The sequence below is a fragment of the Oncorhynchus keta genome, chromosome 33, assembly GCF_023373465.1.
Source record: "Oncorhynchus keta strain PuntledgeMale-10-30-2019 chromosome 33, Oket_V2, whole genome shotgun sequence".
NCBI classification, from domain to species: Eukaryota; Metazoa; Chordata; class Actinopteri; order Salmoniformes; family Salmonidae; genus Oncorhynchus; species Oncorhynchus keta.
Genome location: NC_068453.1, coordinates 17,058,595 through 17,081,712, shown reverse-complemented (window position 1 = coordinate 17,081,712; position 23,118 = coordinate 17,058,595). Strand labels below are relative to the sequence as shown.

The 23,118-nt window shown below is 43.8% G+C and overlaps 1 protein-coding gene across 32 annotated transcripts in view; it reads right to left on the bottom strand.

Annotated features, from left to right (window-relative positions):
• Positions 1 to 500: 500 nt before the first annotated feature.
• LOC118392418 (CUGBP Elav-like family member 2) overlaps positions 501 to 23,118 on the bottom strand; it is a 241,449-nt gene continuing 218,831 nt past the window's right edge. For 5 of the 32 annotated variants that reach the window (XM_052492134.1, XM_052492125.1, XM_052492130.1 and 2 more), the window contains 8 exons: positions 22,874 to 23,104; positions 21,729 to 21,792; positions 15,441 to 15,572; positions 12,041 to 12,160; positions 7,534 to 7,731; positions 7,012 to 7,155; positions 6,655 to 6,826; positions 501 to 5,030 (listed from right to left, as the gene is read on the bottom strand). In XM_052492134.1, coding sequence (XP_052348094.1) covers positions 6,699 to 6,826; positions 7,012 to 7,155; positions 7,534 to 7,731; positions 12,041 to 12,160; positions 15,441 to 15,572; positions 21,729 to 21,792; positions 22,874 to 23,104 — 1,017 coding nt within the window. In that variant the 3' untranslated portion in view covers positions 501 to 5,030; positions 6,655 to 6,698. The remainder of the gene's footprint in view (positions 5,031 to 6,654; positions 6,827 to 7,011; positions 7,156 to 7,533; positions 7,732 to 12,040; positions 12,161 to 15,440; positions 15,573 to 21,728; positions 21,793 to 22,873; positions 23,105 to 23,118) is intronic. The other 27 variants (XM_052492138.1, XM_052492139.1, XM_052492144.1 and 24 more) reach the window with 24 other exon arrangements.

Here is a 23,118-nt window from a genome sequence, read left to right as displayed (position 1 = left end):
GGCCGGTAGGCACAGAGCTCGATTTATGATAATTCAATTGTTGTGAGAGTGGTTAAGTCAGATAACAGTTTTGTGTACCTACAACTCACAAAATCCTGTCAAGCTATTTCTTGTTGAAATATTTGTCATTATCATGGCCCCCGGGCACCATAGCCTGAAGTAGAATTTTGTTTTCTAAATTTGATTGTCATTTGGATTTTTTTTCCAAAAAGGTGATGAACTGTCACATCATCTTGGGCGACAAAGTAATATACATAGACACACCTTGATGTATATTTACCATGTTTACTGAGGACACCATAGTGAGTTGTCACTTGGGGATGAAATCAACTGTACTATGTGTAAAAGAAGTACCAAACACCAGAGAGGAAAAGAGAGATCGAGAGAGAAAAGGAGAGATAGAGACGTGAAACGTGGGGTTGTGTGAAACATAACGACATCAGACAGCCACGGGAACACGACAACGACAACAACAACAACAACACACACAGAGACGAGTATTAGGAAAAATGGTTTAATATCGGAGACAGAAGCAAGTAACTGCATCACACAAGAACATACGTTTACAAAAATAATTCTGACTGCTTCAGCTACACAGTTAGTTCACAGGGGACAGAGAAACCAGAAAAATCTAAACAGTTCAAAGCAAAAACCTCTAATTAGCATCTTTTTTTTATTAAACTAATACATTAATCCACTGAAGGTGACTAAATATTTATATTCCTAATTGTCTTATCATGTAGACGTCACAATACAGAAGTTAAATGAAACTTACCGGGTTTTTTTGTATAGACAAACGGCTATAACTATTTATAAGCCAAAAAGAAATCAACACTCGCCTAACTCCTCTTTGCGAAAAGAACAACACTGAAGTGCGGAAAAATAAGAAGTTAATTAATTAAAGAAACCAAGCCAAAGTTCTTCTAGAAAATCGTATATTAAAAGACAACGTTCTTGATGCCAGCTATAAATCATACTCGGGAACCAGTCAACAAAGGTCAGGCCACATCATGAGGCCAGACAGGTTTGTTTTTCTAATAGTTTTTTTTTGTTTCCTTTAATCTCCAGTATAAAAAGTTTCACTGGTACAAAATGCATAAGTACAATCATTTGTAGAAATAGGAAAGCCTGCATTTTTTGTACTTTTTCAATCCCATCCAATAACAGATTTCGAAGTGTTGTCAAACAAACATACATCACGCTTACAGAATCCACTGAAATGCACTGACTTTGGCTTCTCTCAAGACAATACTTAAAACTATTGAAATCCTTTAGAATCAAACAAAATGATATTAATCTACAGACAACAAGCTCTTTACGGCACAGAAAGAGAGAGAAAACAAACATTTTCCCCCAAAACTAGACATAATAAGCCAAAATGCAAAGAAACTACAAGTAGTTTTTTTCCTTTAAAATGTCATTGTTTGATAAATAGCACTTTAGATAATAATAAATAAATAAAAAGAGAACAGAACAGTGACAAGATTGAAAGATTACAACAAGCATCGGTGATGACAGCCCCTGAGATGTGAGGCACTCAACAGACATTCCTGTCTAACGGTCTGTCTGCGGAGGACACTCTTGTGCTTTTTCAGAAACATCTAACAGACTGCAACTTCAATCAGACTACACTGTGCCAACCCGTGGTGTGTGTGTGTGTGTGTGTGTGTGTGTGTGTGTGTGTGTGTGTGTATGTGTGTGTGTGTGAGCGAGCGATTTGGGAATTGGGGGATGCTTAAGTTCTGTAAAAACACACACATCTCCCAAAGTATAAGTAGTTGGCTAAGGGATGAACCGAAAACAAACAAAAACCCAAGCCTCTACGCCTGCAACCCATTATGCTGCACCGTGAGTTGATGTAACTCTGTTGTCTGTTTATGTTACCTAATGTATTAGAGTGCAAAGATGTTCCTCACAGAGAGGATTCCTGAAGGGTCTGAGGCCTAATAGGGCAGCTGTCTTATAAGGAGACTACAATCAGCTCACGTTAATGACAAAATGATCTATTAACACTGACATATGTGGAGTATGACATATTGGCAATCCTGATTACTTTTATGCAGGTAGTTAGAGCGGTTTGTATGGCATTACTCATGCTTACTGCTTTAGGAAATGTCAATTTGATATGCTATGGACTCAACTGAAGTTTGGCATTGACTTGGTCATTTGACATAGTAAAGGCTCTGCCTCTTGGCCGAGACGGTTGTTTTGCTGTCTAAGAACTGAACAAGATCGCTACCCTTTCATCTCATTTTATTTCCCCTGTCTGCACTTTACAAACCCTCCTCCATTTGGCTCGGTATTTCAAATAAACCTTGTTATTCCGTAAAAAGACGATGGAACAGATAACAGTAACTTATTTTCCCTTGGATGTCAGTTTGAGAGCCACACTTAAAGAAGAAGGTGGCCATTTTGCCTCTCTACTCTGCGTTGTGGGACAAAATGGTGACACGATTACCCAGAGTTGGAGAAGCTGGATGTACAGTACAATACAGTACACTTAGACTTGGCAAACACCACCTACTTACATACAGATTTTAGATCGGATTAGACACGTCTTTCGATACAACACTCCCTGGTTAAGGCGACTGGTGAGTTTTTGTATAAAATAGTGCTGCGTTTTGCAGACCGTAAACTAGGTTTCCAGGGAAGGGAATCGGGGCAGTTTTACAGAATACTGAGACGGACAGACAGCACTGTGTCATGTAAACGGATTGACTATGAGAATCATGACGTAATACGTTGGCATCTCAACACTGTTTTGGCCAGTTACACTACATTAAACAACATTTACAACATGTCTGTAGTAATGGTGTGATTACCAATACTGGTACATGTCCATAAGAAACTGTCAACTGAAGAAACTTCAAAACCAAACAGATGAAAATCATTCTGTACTAATCAACGCTGTTTTGTCTGGGTCTGGGGAGGGTTTGAGGCTTGTATGGGAAAGTCTTGCCCTTCACTTACCTCATGTAAGCAACGCATTCATGTTGTTTGAGGTGACACATACATGACCAGCAAATAACGGTTCCCCTTCCCAGTCTGTAGCAACTTCAACTAAACACTTGTCCTTGATTTAGGTTATAATGAGAGAGACGAAGCTTAAAATAAGGCTTGACATTTGTCAAAGCGGAAGGATGAAGCGAGAGTGTTTGGCGAGAATGTGTGTTCATGTGAGTGTTCATGTAAAGGCTTGTGATAAGGCTTTGAAGAATGCTCTGTATAATGGCTCATGTGAGGACTGTGTGTGTGAGTGACGTGTTGATAGAGAGAGTGTGTGAACAGTAATGTAAAGATTGGTGGGCAGGAACATGGAAACTGGACTGTAGAGGCGTGCACACTCAGGGGCTCTCATACACAACAACAAAGTCAAGTCAACTGTGAGGTCTGCTTGAGTGTGTGTACGTGCGAGTGGGTGTGTGTGTATATATATATATATAATATATATGACACATGGGCACTTTTTACATCTTTACAAAAAAAAAGCAAAACATGAACAGTTTCAGGCAACAAGACCACAGAATAGCAAGTTAACAAACTCTTTTTTTAAATCTATATTTTTACATATGAGGGATCCATACAAAACACTTAATAAAATACCCATGTTATCAAATCATTTCACAAGAAATACACTGACGCGCTATAGACAGGATGTACCTTCAGGTTTTGGCACTAAACTCCACCGATCTTGTCTTTTTTTCTTTATAAGAAAAGAAAATCACATTATAATGAACAACAAAACACATCTAAATATTGTTTCCCACGATAGAAATAAAATTATATTAACATTGATGCTTCACAAGCCGACATGTTATATATATATATATTTATATATTCATATATATATTTTTTTTAGGAATTTTATATAGCTAATTACCCAACAAGAAATTTAGCAAATTGGGACTGCTTAAAGAAAAAAGACAAAATGGACAATTATAATAGTATTCATATGAAAGGCTTTGTCTATTGTTCAAGTAAACAGATTTTTTTTTAGTCTTCTCTTTTAAAACATGAGACACTTAAGACCGTTAGACTTGTAATGAAACCAAAACTAAACTCACAAGAAGCACCAACGTTAACGCGGGTTACAGGCATTTTCTTCTTTTTTTTCGCTCTATAATTTAAACAGTAGAAAATATAGGTCATTTCTTTATCATGTGCATTTAAACCACGGATTGTCTATCTGTGAGTCAGTTCAGCAAAAGGTGACACGTAGGTAGCATTTCTCCCCCCAAACAGGGCAAGTCTTTTTTTGTTGACATTTTTGTAATACCTTAAACTACTCTAGAAAAAAGTGGTTCTATATATACTTTAATGAGAAACAGAGCCACTTAAAATGGCCTTATCAAAAAACTTTACACTGCCTGAAAAATGTAAAAACAATTACAGAGCTCTGAGAGAGTCTAATATTGATCAGACAGTTTTTATTCAGAACGGTTTGGAAGTAGTCTATTTTTCATGGACACCGACAGTGTCTGCTTCTGGCCTCATATTGCCAGTGGAGCCAGAAACAAGACAGCATGCCAATCCCTGTGCTGAACTTTCAAGTTTACTTTAAATGAAAAAATGAACAAAAAAAATGAAACCCAACTTAAAAGAAGGAAACTAAACATAACTAAATAAACCTAACGGAAATCATTTTGCCACAGGGTTGTTCTGTTTTTAAAAAGAAACGTTTTGTTTTTGTCTGTAAGAGTTCAGTCTTTTTGTATGAATTATGCTATACTTCTTTACATTGATTCGCTCCCCCCCTCCCCCTCCCTCCCTCCTTCATGCACAATGTACCCCATTTACCCCACCTCCCCAAAATAGAACAAAATGAGGTCACATGCAAAAAAAGTCCAAAAAGGTCACGCTAAGTTCAAAAGGTCAGTAGGCGGAGACCAGGTTATGATCAGGTGAGCTCAGAAAAGACATCAGAAAACAATGACGGGACGATGAGACTTTTTGTATTTTTTTGGTTTTTGGACGCCACGCCACAGAGACATGCTAGGCAAACGATGAGCTAACAGGCATGGAGATGGGTTCTATAGGAAGAAAACAGGGGAGAGGAGAGAGTTACACACAGGACAGAGAGCCAGGGCACCACATTACTACAGCATTAAAATCAGGGGAACAACACACAACAAAACAACAATGTAAACCACCAGGTCATAAGGTCAACACCACAATTTTATATCTCTCGCTATTTTTTTTTTTTTTTACAAAAATGATTTACAATTTGGATTAATACTAACAGACACACATTTACTGTACAAACACATTATCACACACTCATACACAGAGCAGCCAAAGTTATATCCATCAGTACCACATGCTCCTATAGAGCAAGGAGGATGGATTGTCATTTGGGAGAAACTGTTGAAAAGTTTTTGTACAGTACAAACGAACGAAACATAACGAAACAAACACAGGAACAAAAAAACGAAACGCAAGGAAAGGTTGAAATTTGACAGGTGAAGTACCGGTACTTGATGGGGAGAGAGAGAGAAAGAGCTGATCACGGACAGATGTGATGCACAGACAGAGAGAGGTGTATGACAGTGAAGGGAGCAGAGGCAGAGCAAGGTGTGAACGTGGCTCTGTTCTAGAGAATTCTACAGTTCCGAATTTCAGAAGACTACTCGACAAGGTTCTATTCTAACGGATTCGGTTCTTTATAGGATTCCAATAACTTAACGATAGGCAATAAATAAAATCCTTTTTTTCTGAGGCAGTAAGAATTTTGTATAAAAATAGAACTGCTTTTTTTACAAATAAAATGTACAGGCCTGTGGCTTTCGCTACTTTGAATTCATTTTTTTTTATCTCTCAAGAAACATCAAGTATTTTCAGTTAACTTCCCACCCATACATTTTTTAATCTTATAGCCTTCATCAGATTCTGGATGTTACTTTGAAAATGTTCTACACAATATCCCTTTCAACAAAGACCAATGTGATCTGACCCAGAAAATCATAGTTTGCTAACATTGTTTTAGTGTGAAATAAATATTCTCCACATTAAGAAATGACTGGAGTCATGATAATAATAATGAAATAGAGGACTGTATGGGATTCTGTCGTTGACTGACTAACAGGTGAGAGGCCACTAAGTTTTTTTTTTTTAACCCTTTGTTCTCTGGTGTCTGTCAGCAGGCATCAGGGGTCAGAGAAGCAGCGGCGGTTGGCCCGGAAACCAACACCAGGAGGTCAAGGGTCATGTGCATATCGGTGCGTGGTGTGTCAGAAATGAACCCTTTATATCAACATTTTATCAGGCCTCAGGTTCACAAAGAGAACAAACAAAACCATATAGCTTGTTTTTTTTCTTACTCTGTTTTTCGAGTAATGACATTTTTCTGATAACAGTATATAAATAATCACGTAGAAAATTAAATATGTTTTACAACTGAAAAAGCTACCGATGATAGCTACTTTTTTTAAAAAGTGGTACAAAATAAAGGTGGTAATGGAAGCATTCATGTGAAAGATAATACAAAACAAATCATAATAGTAATAATAAATAATACTGCTGAACAAAAAAGCTAAAAATAAAAAAACTAAAGGAGAAAGTAGTGTCTCCCTCTGGTGGTCAAATGTTGTCTCCCCCCTCCCTCCACTTCCCTCTCCCAGGCCCTGTGTAGAGGTCGTGGCTCGTATGGGGACTTACCCTAGCAGTGGTAACATGGGAGCAGATAGGCCCTAGTGCTAAGATCAGTATGGTTTGCTGTCGTTCTTGGAGCGCTTGAGCTGCACCTTCAGCCTCTTCATGCCGATCTGAAAGCCATTCATGGCCTGGATGGCTGCCTGCGCCGACACGGGATTGTCATAACTGACGAAGCCTGGGAGGCAGAGAAGGAAATGGACCGGGTACAAGAGAAGAGAGAGGGAGAGCGAGTTAGAGAGAGAGAGGGTGCCCAAAAGGATGTAGGAGACGTAGAAGAAACTCAAATGATTGAAAAGGAATACAACATGTAATTCATACACAGTTGTATGTGTGTGTTGTGGTGCGTTTGTGCTGATGTACCGAAGCACTTGCTCAGGTTTGTCTGTTTGTCAATGAAGACTTTGGCAGAGACCACATTTCCAAAAGGCATGAACATCTGCAGGATGTCCTGGTCCCCAAACTCCTGGGGCAGGTGGTAGATGAACAGGTTGGCACCTTCAGGCCCTAAAAGGAGAGAGACATGGGACAGTAGCGGGTAAGGGTTAAACCCAGAGACATACAGAGTGAAGAGACTATAGAGAGTTAATGCATACGTCTTTATCCCACTATGCTCTCCCCTCTACCCTCAGTGCCCAACCTGTTTCTGGCTACCCGTGGTTAGTATCGTTGTTGCATTAGTAATCTCACTAGAAAGCTTCTTGTGCCAGTTCGACTACTGCAGTCGGGTCTGGCTGTACTGGGAGTGCATACCTCTCTCCCAACACTCCACCGCTTGATTCCTTCACTTCCACCTCAACTCTCCAGAACCCCCTCCACCCTCCTGTCTCTTCCCTCCCCCTGTCCCTTCCCTCCGCCCCCTGGCTCCACCCCACGCCCACTGACCCTCTTTCTGGCTGCCGGCGGCACCTTGCTGCTGCAGCAGGGACTGGCTGTAGAGGGTGGGCAGGGCTGCGGCTGCATACTGCTGGATCCCTGAGTAGGCCTGTGTGAGCGCGTCCATGGTGCCCGCCGTGCCGTTGGTCAGCCCCGCGCCGCCCAGGCCTCCGTTCAGGGCCGCCATACCTGAGAGCATGTGAGCAACTTTACATAAAACCCAACAGTACAAAAAGAAGAGTGCACTTACTCATTATACATACAGTACACTCATTATACATACAGTACACACTCATTATACATACAGTACACACATTATACATACAGTACACACTCTATACATACAGTACACACATTATACATACAGTACACTCATTATACATACAGTACACACTCATTATACATACAGTACACACACATTATACATACAGTACACTCATTATACATACAGTACACACACATTATACATACAGTACACACATTATACATACAGTACACTCATTATACATACAGTACACACTCATTATACATACAGTACACACATTATACATACAGTACACACTCTATACATACAGTACACACATTATACATACAGTACACTCATTATACATACAGTACACACTCATTATACATACAGTACACTCATTATACATACAGTACACACTCATTATACATACAGTACACACATTATACATACAGTACACTCATTATACATACAGTACACACTCATTATACATACACTACACACACACACATTATACGTACACTACACACATTATACATACAGTACACTCATTATACATACAGTACACACTCATTATACATACAGTACACACACACACATTATACGCACACTACACACATTATACATACAGTACGCACACATTATACATACAGTACACTCATTATACATACAGTACACAAACATTATACATACACTGCACACATACATGCAGTACACACTCATTATACATACACTACACACATTATACAAACACTGCACACACACACACACACACACACACACACACACACACACACACACACACACACACACACACACACACACACACACACACACACACACACACACACACACACACACACACACACACACACACACACACACACACACACACATTCACTCTACATACATATACAGTGGGGAGAACAAGTATTTGATACACTGCCGATTTTGCAGGTTTTCCTACTTACAAAGCATGTAGAGGTCTAATTTTTATCATAGGTACACTTCAACTGTGAGAGACGGAATCTAAAACAAAAATCCAGAAAATCACATTGTATGATTTTTAAGGAATTAATTTGCATGACATAAGTCATGCAATAAAAGCAGAACTTAATATTTGGTACAATTACAGAGATCATACGTTTCCTGTAGTTCTTGACCAGGTTTGCACACACTGCAGCAGGGATTTTGGCCCACTCCTCCATACAGACCTTCTCCAGATCCTTCAGGTTTCAGGGCTGTCGCTGGGCAATACGGACTTTCAGCTCCCTCCTAAGATTTTCTATTGGGTTCATTTTTGGAGACTGGCTAGGCCACTCCTTAGTTGCCCTGGCTGTGTGTTTCGGGTCGTTGTCATGCTGGAAGACCCAGCCATGACCCATCTTCAATGCTCTTACTGAGGGAAGGAGGTTGTTGGCCAAGATCTCACGATACATGGCCCCATCCATCCTCCCCTCAATACGGTGCAGTCGTCCTGTCTCCTTTGCAGAAAAGCATCCCCAAAGAATGATGTTTCCACCTCCATGCTTCAAGGTTGGGATGGTGTTCTTGGGGTTGTACTCATCCTTCTTCTTCCTCCAAACACGGCGAGTGGAGTTTAGACCAAAAAACTATGCTGGCTTGAGCAGGGGGACCTGCGTGCGCTGCAGGATTTTAATCCATGACGGCGTAGTGTGTTACTAATGGTTTTCTTTGAGACTGTGGTCCCAGCTCTCTTCAGGTCATTGACCAGGTCCTGCCGTGTAGTTCTGGGCTGATCCCTTACCTTCCTCATGATCATTGATGCCCCACGAGGTGAGATCTTGCATGAAGCCCCAGACCGAGGGTAATTGACCGTCATCTTGAACTTCTTCCATTTTCTAATAATTGCGCCAACAGTTGTTACCTTCTCACCAAGCTGCTTGCCTATTGTCCTGTAGCCAAATCAAATCAAAATCAAATCAAATCAAATTCCCAGCCTTGTGCAGGTCTACAATTGTATCCCTGATGTCTTTACACAGCTCTCTGGCCATTGTGGAGAGGTTGGAGTCTGTTTGATTGAGTGTGTGGACAGGTGTCTTTTATACAGGTAACGAGTTCAAACAGTTGCAGTTAATACAGGTAATGAGTGGAGAACAGGAGTGCTTCTTAAAGAAAAACTAACAGGTCTGTGAGAGCCGGAATTCTTACTGGTTGGTAGGTGATCAAATACTTATGTCATGCAATAAAATGCTAATTAATTACTTAGAAATCATCCAATGCGATTTTCTGGATTTTTGTTTTTAGAGTCGGTCTCTCACAGTTGAAGTGTAGGTATGATAAAAAAAATTACAGACCTGCAAAATCTGCAAAATCAGCAGTGCATCAAATACTTGTTCTCCCCACTGTAAACACACACACACATATTCATTCAACATACAGTACATACACTGACACACTCACACACACACACACACACACACACACACACACACACACACACACACACACACACACACACACACACACACACACACACACACACACACACACACACACACACACACACACACACACACACACACACACACACACACACACACGTAAAACAAATTTCAATACATTTTGTACAGTATATGTAAATATAGGCACAAAATATTTATTTTATCTCTCACACACACATAATACACTTGTCCTACATGTAATAGACATTAAAACACATAACACAGAGGTGAATGGAGAGCCTGGCCTGACCCATGCAAACTGGAACACCACAGCAGAAATAAGCAGTCAACCGCTGAATTATCACCATGACAACATCCCCCCACCCACCCACACAAGACACTCAAGGCCTAATGTACGAGTTTAACATCCACACTTCAGAACCCGCTACTGTACTCAAGAACCAATATCTCAATATTGGCTCAATCTATCGCTTTCTGCCATTTTCACCACCTACACAGAGGAGAAATCAACTCACTACTGTTAGACCAATCGGACCCCAGACCAACAATGTCAAACACCAATCAAACGGCACGTCCCTGGCATCAAACGGCATGCCCCCGTTCTTATTTGGCCATTTAGAGGGTAACGACGAGCAGCAAGGTTAAAAAGGACAGCTTCACTTGTTAGTGTGGCTTCACTGCCTAGCAGGGCAACAGTCTGAGGGGATCGATATTCCCAAATGACCCGCCGCCCGCCACCATCTGACAGAGAGGTAAACGATGACCACGGCGCTGGAAATTATAGGTCACTCATTTATTCAGGAATAATTGCACCGTTGACCTTTACGATTCAATTAAAGCCTAGATGTGCTTCAATGAAAGAAGGAGGGGAAAGGGGAGGAGAAGATTAATGTGAAACTGGCATTCTCATCGTGTTTGAGCGGAGGGGGGATTTATAAAGCGGATATGGCAACTGTAGAAGAAGCAGGAAAAGGTCAGGGGAGAATATGTGGAGAATATGGGCTGGTTTTACAGGATCTCTGCTGTCATAACAACCCTGATTAAGGCGACACACTTTGACTTTCCCCCAGAGGTGTAGCAGGACATGACAGGACAGAGACTTAAGTGTGGCCATCAGAGAAACTCACTGGCATGGCTACTCTATGACTACTGGGACACAGCTCATCTCATACATGTAGACTTATACCTGATTAAGGCCACTTCTGTATTCTTCCAAGAGTTGCAGAATATTTTCTTCTCTTCACCTCTACTAAAAAAGTGTTTTCGTTTTTTTGTTGTTGAAAAAAATGTACCTCTACTGACACACGAGTGTTGCAGATTCACTAGTGACACGTACACGACCCCGCACAGACGTTGAGCGGCACTAGCACGCTGACAAAGCCACAGCACAAACAGCAGCACTCTTACAACAGGCACCACCCCGTGTGACACAACCAGGAAGCGGATGGATTCATGAATAAATGGATGGATGTATTGGTAGCCGTGGTCTTTGTGAGGATGTGGTGGGTTAGGGGGGAGGGGGTGCAGCCTGGAGCATAAAGCCAGGCTGAACAGGTGATTTCTCAGGGAGCGGACACAGAGGGACGCCCACATGGCAACCACAGGCGTAGTTTGAGGGTCATAGTGACAGATGTTTGGATCCGGGACTTTGGTGGAATTTGATAGTGTTTAGAGTAACGTCTTTAGATCATTACCAGTATTATTATTCATGTTTGTAACACAGACTGGAGGTGGTTTCTAGATATGACGTTCCTCTGCAACAGCAGCGTATCCCTGTGTCTGAGTGATGGCGATGGCGGTGGTGGTGAGATGAGTGGTGAGCGGCCGATGGTCGGTGAATACTCACTGTTGACGCTACCTGCTAGTGCATTAATGTTGTTCAGACCCATGGTGGCGCCAGCCAGGCCCTGCAGAGTGCCCAGAGAGGTCAGAGAGTTCATGCCCGAGGAGTTGGCTGTGGTGCCCGCTGTCGGGAAGAGAGGATACCAGGGGGAGAGGAAGGAGTGGGCAAGAGAGGGAGGGAGAGAAAGAGGAAGGAGTGGGCAAGAGAGGGAGGGAGGGAGAGAAAGAGGAAGGAGTGGGCAAGAGAGGGAGGGAGAGAAAGAGGAAGGAGTGGGCAAGAGAGGGAGGGAGAGGAGTGGGCAAGAGAGGGAGGGAAAGAAAGAGGAAGGAGTGGGCAAGAGAGGGAGGGAGGGAGAGAAAGAGGAAGGAGTGGGCAAGAGAGGGAGGGAGAGAAAGAGGAAGGAGTGGGCAAGAGAGGGAGGGAGGGAGAGAAAGAGGAAGGAGTGGGCAAGAGGGGGAGGGAGGGAGAGAAAGAGGAAGGAGTGGGCAAGAGAGGGAGGGAGAGAAAGAGGAAGGAGTGGGCAAGAGAGGGAGGGAGAGAAAGAGGAAGGAGTGGGCAAGAGAGGGAGGGAGGGAGAGAAAGAGGAAGGAGTGGGCAAGAGAGGGAGGGAGAGAAAGAGGAAGGAGTGGGCAAGAGAGGGAGGGAGAGAAAGAGGAAGGAGTGGGCAAGAGAGGGAGGGAGAGGAAGGAGTGGGCAAGAGAGGGAGGGAGAGAAAGAGGAAGGAAGAACAAGACAACAAGCACGCGTGTTAGAGAAGCGGAGGCATCCAATTGGAAGTTTTAGTGATATAAGCAACAACATCCTCCCTGCTCAGACAAACTGGAGCTGGGGAGAGTGGCAGGCAGGAAGTACATATCTCTGCCCTCATTCAACACCGAAAGTCCTAGAAATGAGTGTAGCTGCCATGTAACATATAAAGATCCCTCACACATGTGAATGCAGTGCACGATGAACACAGTAGTTGTGGGCGCGTGTGTAGCGATGAAAAGGTGAGGGACTGGGTTGTTCCTTCGTGAAGCGGTCATGTAACGACCAAACCTAAAGCAGGCAGACAGGCAGGCAAGAGCGCCAGACGACCAACTAGACCCTACGCTAGAGTCCTGCTTAGGATCCCTAAGTATGATAGAAGTATGACAGAGATATATCTTGGCATACATGTTACATGTTTTTGTTTTTTTACAAGGTTCATTTAGCCCTAGAACAGAGACACAGACACGATTGTGACACACACACACAGACACGATTGTGACACACACACACAGACACGATTGTGACACACACACACAGACACGATTGTGACACAAACACACAGACACGATTGTGACACACACACACAGACATGATTGTGACACACAGACAGACACGATTGTGACAAACAGACAGACACGATTGTGACACACAAAAATACAAAAGAACAGATCGTGAGTGACAAGATCATGCCTAAGTGCTACATGGTCCCTAAGTACAATGTGAGTGAATAACAATTGTCTTTTACAGACGTTTATTTGATTGTCCAGAAAGTGTCCATCTTCCAGTGGACATAATGTCCACACACCCCTCATGTCCAGTCACACTTACACTGCGTCAGAAAAAGAGGATATCTTAAAATAGACTTAGTACAAATGAAAAGCAAGACAGTCTCTCAATGGTAAATTGTCTGTCTTTATCAAATTGATACTAATATTCCGTCAAAATGTCATTGGTGGAGAGTGTCGCCTTTCATTGGCACTGAGCAGAGCATGCACTAATAATGTAGCTCTAGTAACCACAGAACACATGAGAGCGAGCGAGAGAGCAGAATTCACATTTTAACCTATGCTAAGCAGATGGGTGGAAGGAGGGAGCAGGACAGGCAAAGGGTGATGGGTTCATGAGAGAGAGACACTAAACAAAGCTCTTATTCACGCTCTGTTACTTGGCTACTCCAGAAAAGACAGCAACCAGGGAACTGGAGGAGCAAGGCAGGGAGGACGAGAGAGAGACGACAAATGGAGTGAAAGAGAGAGAGAGGGAGGGAAGAAAAATAAATAGAATCAGATAAAAGCAAAGAGAGAGAGAGAGAGCAGAATAAGATAAAAGCAGAGAAAGAGAGAGAGAGCAGAATAAGAGGAAAGAAAGAGAGAGAGAGAGAGGGAGAGCAGAATAAGAGAAAAGCAGAGAGAGAGCAGAATAAGAGGAAAGCAGAGAGAAAGAGAGCAGAATAAGATAACAGCAAAGAGAGAGAGCAGAATAAGATAAAAGCAAAGAGAGAGAGCAGAATAAGATAAAAGCAAAGAGAGAGAGAGCAGAATAAGAGGAAAGCACAGAGAGGGAGAGAGAGAGCAGAATAAGAGGAAAGCACAGAGAGGGAGAGAGAGAGCAGAATAAGAGGAAAGCACAGAGAGAGAACAGAATAAGATAAAAGCAGAGAGAGAGAGCAGAATAAGATAAAATCAGAAAGAGAGAAAGCAGAATAAGAGGAAAGCAGAGAGAGAGCAGAATAAGATAAAAGCAGAAAGAGAGAGCAGAGTAAGATAAAGCAGAAAGAGAGAGCAGAATAAGAGGAAAGCACAGAGAGAGAGAGAGAACAGAATAAGATAAAAGCAGAGAGAGAGAGCAGAATAAGATAAAGCAGAAAGAGAGAGCAGAATAAGAGGAAAGCAGAGAGAGAGAGCAGAATAAGATAAAGCAGAAAGAGAGAGCAGAATAAGAGGAAAGCACAGAGAGAGAGAGAGAGAACAGAATAAGATAAAAGCAGAAAGAGAGAAAGCAGGAGAGTGAAGGAGAGAAAAGTGTCTCAATGTGACCTAGATGAACCCATTTCCTCCAGAGACTGCTGCTGTCTGTCTCTCTAGTCGCCAGACCCTGGCCATGTCCAGAGGCAGATCACACACACGACACATAAAGATTCCAACAACCATCCCTCCCCCGGAAACAATTCCACTGCACTTAAAGTTCCCGTGTCTCGGAGGGCTTGTGAAGCGAAGAGACGAGAGTCACTTTAAAGGCACAACAAACCCACACAAACAACCACACCCACCCACAGACAACTCTCAGTGTGGAAACCGAACACAGACGACATTGAGCTTCAGTACGTTTTACACACAACGCGTGGGACACGGAATGATATGGCCGTAGGGTGTACATGTCACATGACACGGTGAGGAGGTGAAGTGCTGTCAGACACAGACACGCAGGCAGGCGCCGGGACGGACACGGCATGGGGTCCCCGTGGTAACAGTAACACAATAACAAAACGCAGAGGTGGCGGACGGCAATGACTACTGATGGTGATGAAGATGGTTCGATCATCAGCAATGATGACGAAGATGATGGTATTGCTGACGACAGTGAAAAGGATGGTGGTGGTAGGACAGGAGGGCAGGTGTCCCCCGCGTTTGACCCCCCTCTGAAGCGGCGTTACCTGGGCTGGCCAGCGCTCCGAGGGAGGCCACGTTGGAGGACAGGGGGTTTGCGTTGGGGCCGGCTGAGTTTTGGGCCGCCGCTGCCGCCGCTGCTAAAGTGGCCAGGTTCTGCAACTGCAGAGCACTCATACCTGGAGGAGAGGAGCCAGAGAGGGTGTTGTCAAACCTGGGGACCACGTCTGGACCGCATCCGAAACCGGGTGCTAACCGCGTGGGCACCGAAGGAGAGGCGTCTACTCGGGCTGACAAGCTGAGTGTTACTCATGAATGGTGGTTGAGGTGGAAAGTGCTACAATAAAATACTATCACTTCTCAATGCTAATTTTAGGCCACTATTCGGGGGAGGGGGGGGGGCATGTCAAGATATGACCAATTCCAGGGAGATCCTGACAACTGTGGACCACTAACACATACTGACAGGCTGGACATAAACTCCTGCAAGGGGGAAGAGAGATGGCACTGGCAACCGCCTGTCCAAGCCCTTCCATAAACTCCTGTGGAACATCTCTAGACGTCATCTACCCTACTTTGTCTCGCTTCCTGTTTGATTCTATTGTTGTCTTTTACAGATAACAACGTGTAATATAACAAGGCATTTGGACTCTACATTAACATAGAGCTTTGTTGTCTGTCCCGTGAGGTTTCTGGGGGTAGTAATTCAGTATGTAACTCTAGTCTAGTATGGAGGCTAACTGTAACCTGGTTTACTCATTAGCTACATGGCATTAGCATATGGGCCATTACTTAAGCATAATTAATGAGGCCATGCCAGCTTCTGACTGATGATAAAGTAACGACCATTAGACACCCCCAGGGGTGGTCAACCCTGCACCGTGTGTGACAGCAGCGTGTGTGAGAGAGAGAAAGTGTGTACGTGAGCCGTTGGTGTGTATGAATGCATGCATGTGTGTGTCAGACAGAGCGCGCGTGTGTGTGAATAGAGAAATATGGTGTAGTAGGTTGGACATACGTGCTGTTTGGCTTACTGAGAGACAAGGCTCCATAAAGCAGACAGACTCACTCTGTAGAACAGAGCAATGGAGCCCCAATGACCAACTCACAGAGAGAACTACACCCGTTTATATAACACTCCTATGGACCCAGGAAAGAGGGACGGACACCGTGTCAAATGTGAGGTATGTGTCGTATATACAGTCTGAATGTATATACAGTACCATGAATATACACACACACAAACATACACACACACACACACACGCACACACAACATCACAGGAACGAGACACCATGAAGAAAAATTCAGAGCTTGGCACCTGGGTGAACGGTTTAAGGGGGTTAGGGGGTTTATGTTTTCTCTGAACAGTTTTCATTGGACCAGATGGCTAAACCCAGCTTGACCAATAAAGAGAAGGCGCTAGTATAATTGGTTAGTGAGGCGCTCGTGTCCCGATAGGCCCGTCTGACAGCGTGAAATAACAAGCGTTGAAATTTTCCGTCTCCTCTTCTTCCGGAGCAGCCTGATCAGAATGTCCCGTTTCTGTGGTTGCCGTGACGACCGGTCTGGACAGGAGGTGTGTGTGACGCAGTCACAGTGCAGACTTCTCATGCGATAAACAACACATGTGCATCCGCCAGCTGTCTGCTGTTGTCTACTCATATACATGCTGTTGTCTACTCATATACATGCTGTTGTCTACTCATATACATGCTGTTGCCTACTCATATACATGCTGTTGTCTACTCATATACATGCTGTTGTCTACTCATATACATGCTGTTGTCTACTCATATACATGCTGTTGTCTACTCATATACATGCTGTTGTCTACTCATATACATGCTGTTGTCTACTCATATACATGCTGTTGTCTACTCATATACATGCTGTTGTCTACTCATATACATGCTGTTGTCTACTCATATACATGCTGTTGTCTACTCATATACATGCTGTTGTCTACTCATATACATGCTGTTGTCTACTCATATACATGCTGTTGTCTACTCATATACATGCTGTTGTCTACTCATATACATGCTGTTGTCTACTCATATACATGCTGTTGTCTACTCATATACATGCTGTTGTCTACTCATATACATGCTGTTGTCTACTCATATACATGCTGTTGTCTACTCATATACATGCTGTTGTCTACTCATATACATGCTGTTGTCTACTCATATACATGCTGTTGCCTACTCATATACATGCTGTTGTCTACTCATATACATGCTGTTGTCTACTCATATACATGCTGTTGTCTACTCATATACATGCTGTTGTCTACTCATATACATGCTGTTGTCTACTCATATACATGCTGTTGTCTACTCATATACATGCTGTTGTCTACTCATATACATGCTGTTGTCTACTCATATACATGCTGTTGCCTACTCATATACATGCTGTTGTCTACTCATATACATGCTGTTGTCTACTCATATACATGCTGTTGTCTACTCATATACATGCTGTTGTCTACTCATATACATGCTGTTGTCTACTCATATACATGCTGTTGTCTACTCATATACATGCTGTTGTCTACTCATATACATGCTGTTGTCTACTCATATACATGCTGTTGTCTACTCATATACATGCTGTTGTCTACTCATATACATGCTGTTGTCTACTCATATACATGCTGTTGTCTACTCATATACATGCTGTTGTCTACTCATATACATGCTGTTGTCTACTCATATACATGCTGTTGTCTACTCATATACATGCTGTTGTCTACTCATATACATGCTGTTGTCTACTCATATACATGCTGTTGTCTACTCATATACATGCTGTCTACTCATATACATGCTACTCATATACATGCTGTTGCCTACTCATATACATGCTGTTGTCTACTCATATACATGCTGTTGTCTACTCATATACATGCTGTTGTCTACTCATATACATGCTGTTGTCTACTCATATACATGCTGTTGTCTACTCATATACATGCTGTTGTCTACTCATATACATGCTGTTGTCTACTCATATACATGCTGTTGTCTACTCATATACATGCTGTTGTCTACTCATATACATGCTGTTGTCTACTCATATACATGCTGTTGCCTACTCATATACATGCTGTTGTCTACTCATATACATGCTGTTGTCTACTCATATACATGCTGTTGTCTACTCATATACATGCTGTTGACCTCAGAAAAGAGCAGGCTGGGGAATAGAATCCCTATTTCCAAGAAAACACAGTTCTGTTCTTCACTTCACAACCTTCACATTATAAATATATTTTGTAGCACATTGTGGAAAAACTTGTTACAACCAGTCATCCTGATAAACAACAACATTCTTGTAAAACACAACTCTATAAGATAACTTATAATCTTAGTAGCATAGCCCTTTTAAAGAAACTCATTTGTCACAGAGTGCTTACGTGGTAAGGAAAAACTCCTAAAGCAGAAAAACCTGAAGAGGAACCAGACAGACCTGAGAAGAGCGCATCTTCTTCAGTCTGATAAACTATGATGAAAGCCCACGGTATGTGCTGTGTCAGAAGTAGTCCCTATGGTATTGTATAACACACTGTATTTTTCCACTCTGCGAATGGAGGGCAGCGCTGTCGAGTGGCTTTGTCACTTTGTGGGTTTAGAGTGGAGCAGATGACTCAATCAGGCTCGGCTGAGTGGAAAGACACTGATCTGACCCTAGACTCTATACACTCAGTCAGTCAGTCAGACACACACAAACACGCACACACACTGATGGGAGGCCTAATGCCACTTAATCAAACAAAACAGGGAGGATTACAACACTATTCCCTAGAGCAGGGGTGTTCAACTCCCACCATACGAGGTCCAAAGCCTGCTGGTTTTCTGTTCTACCTGATTATTAATTGCACCCAATCAGTTCCCACTTAGAGTGAAACAATGAAAAAGCACAGTGGAACTGGTCCAGAGTTGAGTTTGAGGGCCCTGGAGAATGACTAAGACTAGGAGACAGTGTTGAGTTTGAGGGCCCTGGAGAATGACTAAGACTAGGAGACAGAGTTGAGTTTGAGGGCCCTGGAGAATGACTAAGACTAGAAGACAGTGTTGAGTTTGAGGGCCCTGGAGAATGACTAAGACTAGGAGACAGTGTTGAGTTTGAGGGCCCTGGAGAATGACTAAGACTAGAAGACAGTGTTGAGTTTGAGGGCCCTGGAGAATGACTAAGACTAGGAGACAGAGTTGAGTTTGAGGGCCCTGGAGAATGACTAAGACTAGGAGACAGAGTTGAGTTTGAGGGCCCTGGAGAATGACTAAGACTAGAAGACAGTGTTGAGTTTGAGGGCCCTGGAGAATGACTAAGACTAGGAGACAGAGTTGAGTTTGAGGGCCCTGGAGAATGACTAAGACTAGGAGACAGAGTTGTGGGGGAACCAGAGAGCAGAACAAAGCAGAAGAATCATCAACGCTACCAGCATCACTTTAATATGGAGAGAACCACTCTATTCTCAACCCCTATAATATCAAACCTCTCCACGGTACCTGTTCATAAAGACTGAGATCTAAAGAAGCCATGTGCAATGGCTACACTTCATCTGGAGGGTGAAACAGCAGAGAGCCCCAGTCCTGAAAGAGGAAGAGAGACACAGAGACAGCTCTGCACACATCAGGAGCTCCAGCATTGGGGCTATACAGCTGGCAGGCTGTGCTAGGCTGTGCTGTGTGCTCCGGGCTGTATAGCTCTGTGGAGGCTCCGTATGCCACCTGGGCTGAGCTGGGCCGGGGCTCTATCGTAAGCGCTAGCTAGCTAGCTGGCTCTAATTGAATGCTCATTGGGGTAATTGAGCCTCTCACTGCTCTCCGACTCCTCATGATGAAGACTGGGACCAGATGTCACTGAGCTGCCTCACATCTACTGCCAATCACGTACGGTTGCCCAGCGACAGATGGACGGCCAAAAGGATTCCGGAATGCAGCCGCGATTTCACTTCCAGTTCCAACTGTTCCAAGTCCCTGAGCGTTTCTGTGCGTGTGTGTGTGTATGAGAGAGAGCGTTCTAACAGCCATTCACTGAGGTAAAAGATCCTCAGAGCCCATACTCACTCAACTACACCACATCAACCAACATTACGGGCTCTTAAAAATGTCCCCGTGTCCAGAACGCTCAACCCACCTACTTTGCAAGACATAGATACACATTTTAAAAACTTGAGCCAATGAGCTTACTACTTTAGGAATACATTATTTCTACCCTGCAACAACCAGTTCCTCAAATCCATTCAGTTTTGCACTACTTATTAGAATGTATTTTTTCCTTCAGCGGTGCTGGCAATTACAGTACTCCTGTGCCGATAGCTGCTATAAATATGCCCCCTCTGCCTCTCTCAGTCAGCCAGCTAAACAGTCTACAATCAGGAGCTGACAGCTTACTGAGCACCCAAGGAGAGGGAGAGAGCGAGAAAGAGAGAGGGTGGGAGTAAGGCGGCAAGAGGGAGAGAGGCAGGGCGTAGGAGGATGGAAGAAAGGGGGGGGGGGTAGGTGGGATGACAGGGTGAGGGATTCAGAAAAAGCAATTGAAAGAAAGAAAGGAGGGGAGACACAGGGACAAAGGAGAGGGATGAAGAGGATAAAGGATGGAGAGAGACAGGTGGGAGTGTGGGTAGGAGAACATGCAGAGGAAAAGACAAAGGAGAGGGATGAAGAGGATAAAGGATGGAGAGAGATAGGGGGGAGTGTGGGTAGGAGAACATGCAGAGGAAAAGACAAAGGAGAGGGATGAAGAGGATAAAGGATGGACAGAGATAGGGGGACAAAGGAGAGAGAGATAGGATAAAGGATGGAGAGAGATGGGTAGGAGAACATGCAGAGGAAAAGACAAAGGAGAGGGATGAAGAGGATAAAGGATGGAGAGAGATAGGGAGGAGTGTGTGTAGGAGAACATGCAGAGGAAAAAAGATGGACAAAGGTGACCAGCAGGAAAAGACAAAGGAGAGAGATGAAGAGGATAAAGGATGGAGAGAGATAGGGAGGAGTGTGTGTAGGAGAACATGAGGTGACCAGCAGGGGGAAACAGTGAGCAGAGCTCCTCTCTCATCTCTCTCTATTTTCCTTCTGTGTTGCCTTAGTGCCGGACTAAACATCCCTGCTTTGAGGCCTGGTACACTCTTCTGTCCTGATGGATAACAGACTCAAGACAAATCTGAACAACAGCGACATCTTAAAAAACGAGTTGCTGCATAGTTGCTAGAATATTACTCAGTGTGTGTGTGTGTGTGTGTGTGTGTGTGTGTGTGTGTGTGTGTGTGTGTGTGTGTGTGTGTGTGTGTGTGTGTGTGTGTGTGTACATCTGCTGGACTCACCTGCCATCTGTTGGATCCCACTGAAGGCTCCAAGGTTACTGGATGAGGTGGCCTGCTGGAGCAACTGAGGGAGAAAGAAAGAGAGGAGCGATATAGAGATAGATGGGAAAATAATAAAACAGAGAGAAACAGAGTGAGGAGGAATGATTGGAAATACAAACATCACCCTCTCTTTTCTCTGCTAGTATCCTCATGATCTTGGTAGCATTACTGCATGTGCGCTATATGCTATATAAACATTGAATATGACATCTTCTACTGTACATTTAACCACTGAGTCACTGAGACATTTCAGAATAGAACACAGAGTAACTGTCAAAGAACTTGTGTGTATTTACACCTAGTACACCTAGTACACCTAGTACACCTAGTACACCTATAGTACACCTAGTACACCTAGTACACCTAGTACACCTAGTACACCTAGTACACCTAGTACACCTAGTACACCTAGTACACCTAGTACACCTAGTACACCTATAGTACACCTAGTACACCTAGTACACCTATAGTACACCTAGTACACCTAGTACACCTAGTACACCTAGTACACCTAGTACACCTATAGTACACCTATAGTACACCTAGTACACCTAGTACACCTAGTACACCAGGAAAGATCCTAGCTGTGATGAAGGGGACTCAAGGAACAGTAGACTGGTCTGTTTCAGAGAAGTTGGGGACAGAAGTCTTAAAAGGTTTCAGAGTGAAAGAGGAAGAGGGTCAGTTCTGAAAGAGGCTACCGAAGGAAGGGGGTCCTAAGAATGAGTTGAGAGGGGGGTTCTGAAATACTATGAAGTACTGAAGCAGGGAGGGGGAATGAGGCATCTGAAACACCACATGCCAATCTGTCAATCAATCACCGCTGTGACCCAATAGGATGACAATATTAGACATGGGAAAGACCTCTTATTGGATCACACCAACGATTGGCCCCGCCCATTGAAACTTTACCCCTATTATTCAAAGACCTCATTTCCCTGTCACGGAGGGGGGAGTGGACCCTTAAGGGGGGAGGAGAGAGGGAAAGGGATAGAAAGCGGGGTCTGACTCTCTGGGGGTGTGGACGGACGGACGGACGGGGGGGGGGGTCGGTGGTTGGCGACGGCAGGGAGGGTAGTGGGGGCGGGGAGGGTGGCACTGACTGCGGCGGCGACGGATGCGTTGGCTGCGGGGCTGCAGTAAGGGGTGGGCGACGCGGCGTGTCCTCTTACAGCCAGATACTGCGGGGTGAGGCCGCCCAGCCCTGTCAGACTCCCCCAGGTGGTGGCGTTGTTGAGCTGCTGCATCTGCTGAGCCAGCTGCTGCTGCAGGCGCCGCTGCTCCTTGTCCTTCTGCGTGTCGGCAAACTTCACCACGATGGGAGACGAGCAGCCCTGAGGGAGGAGGG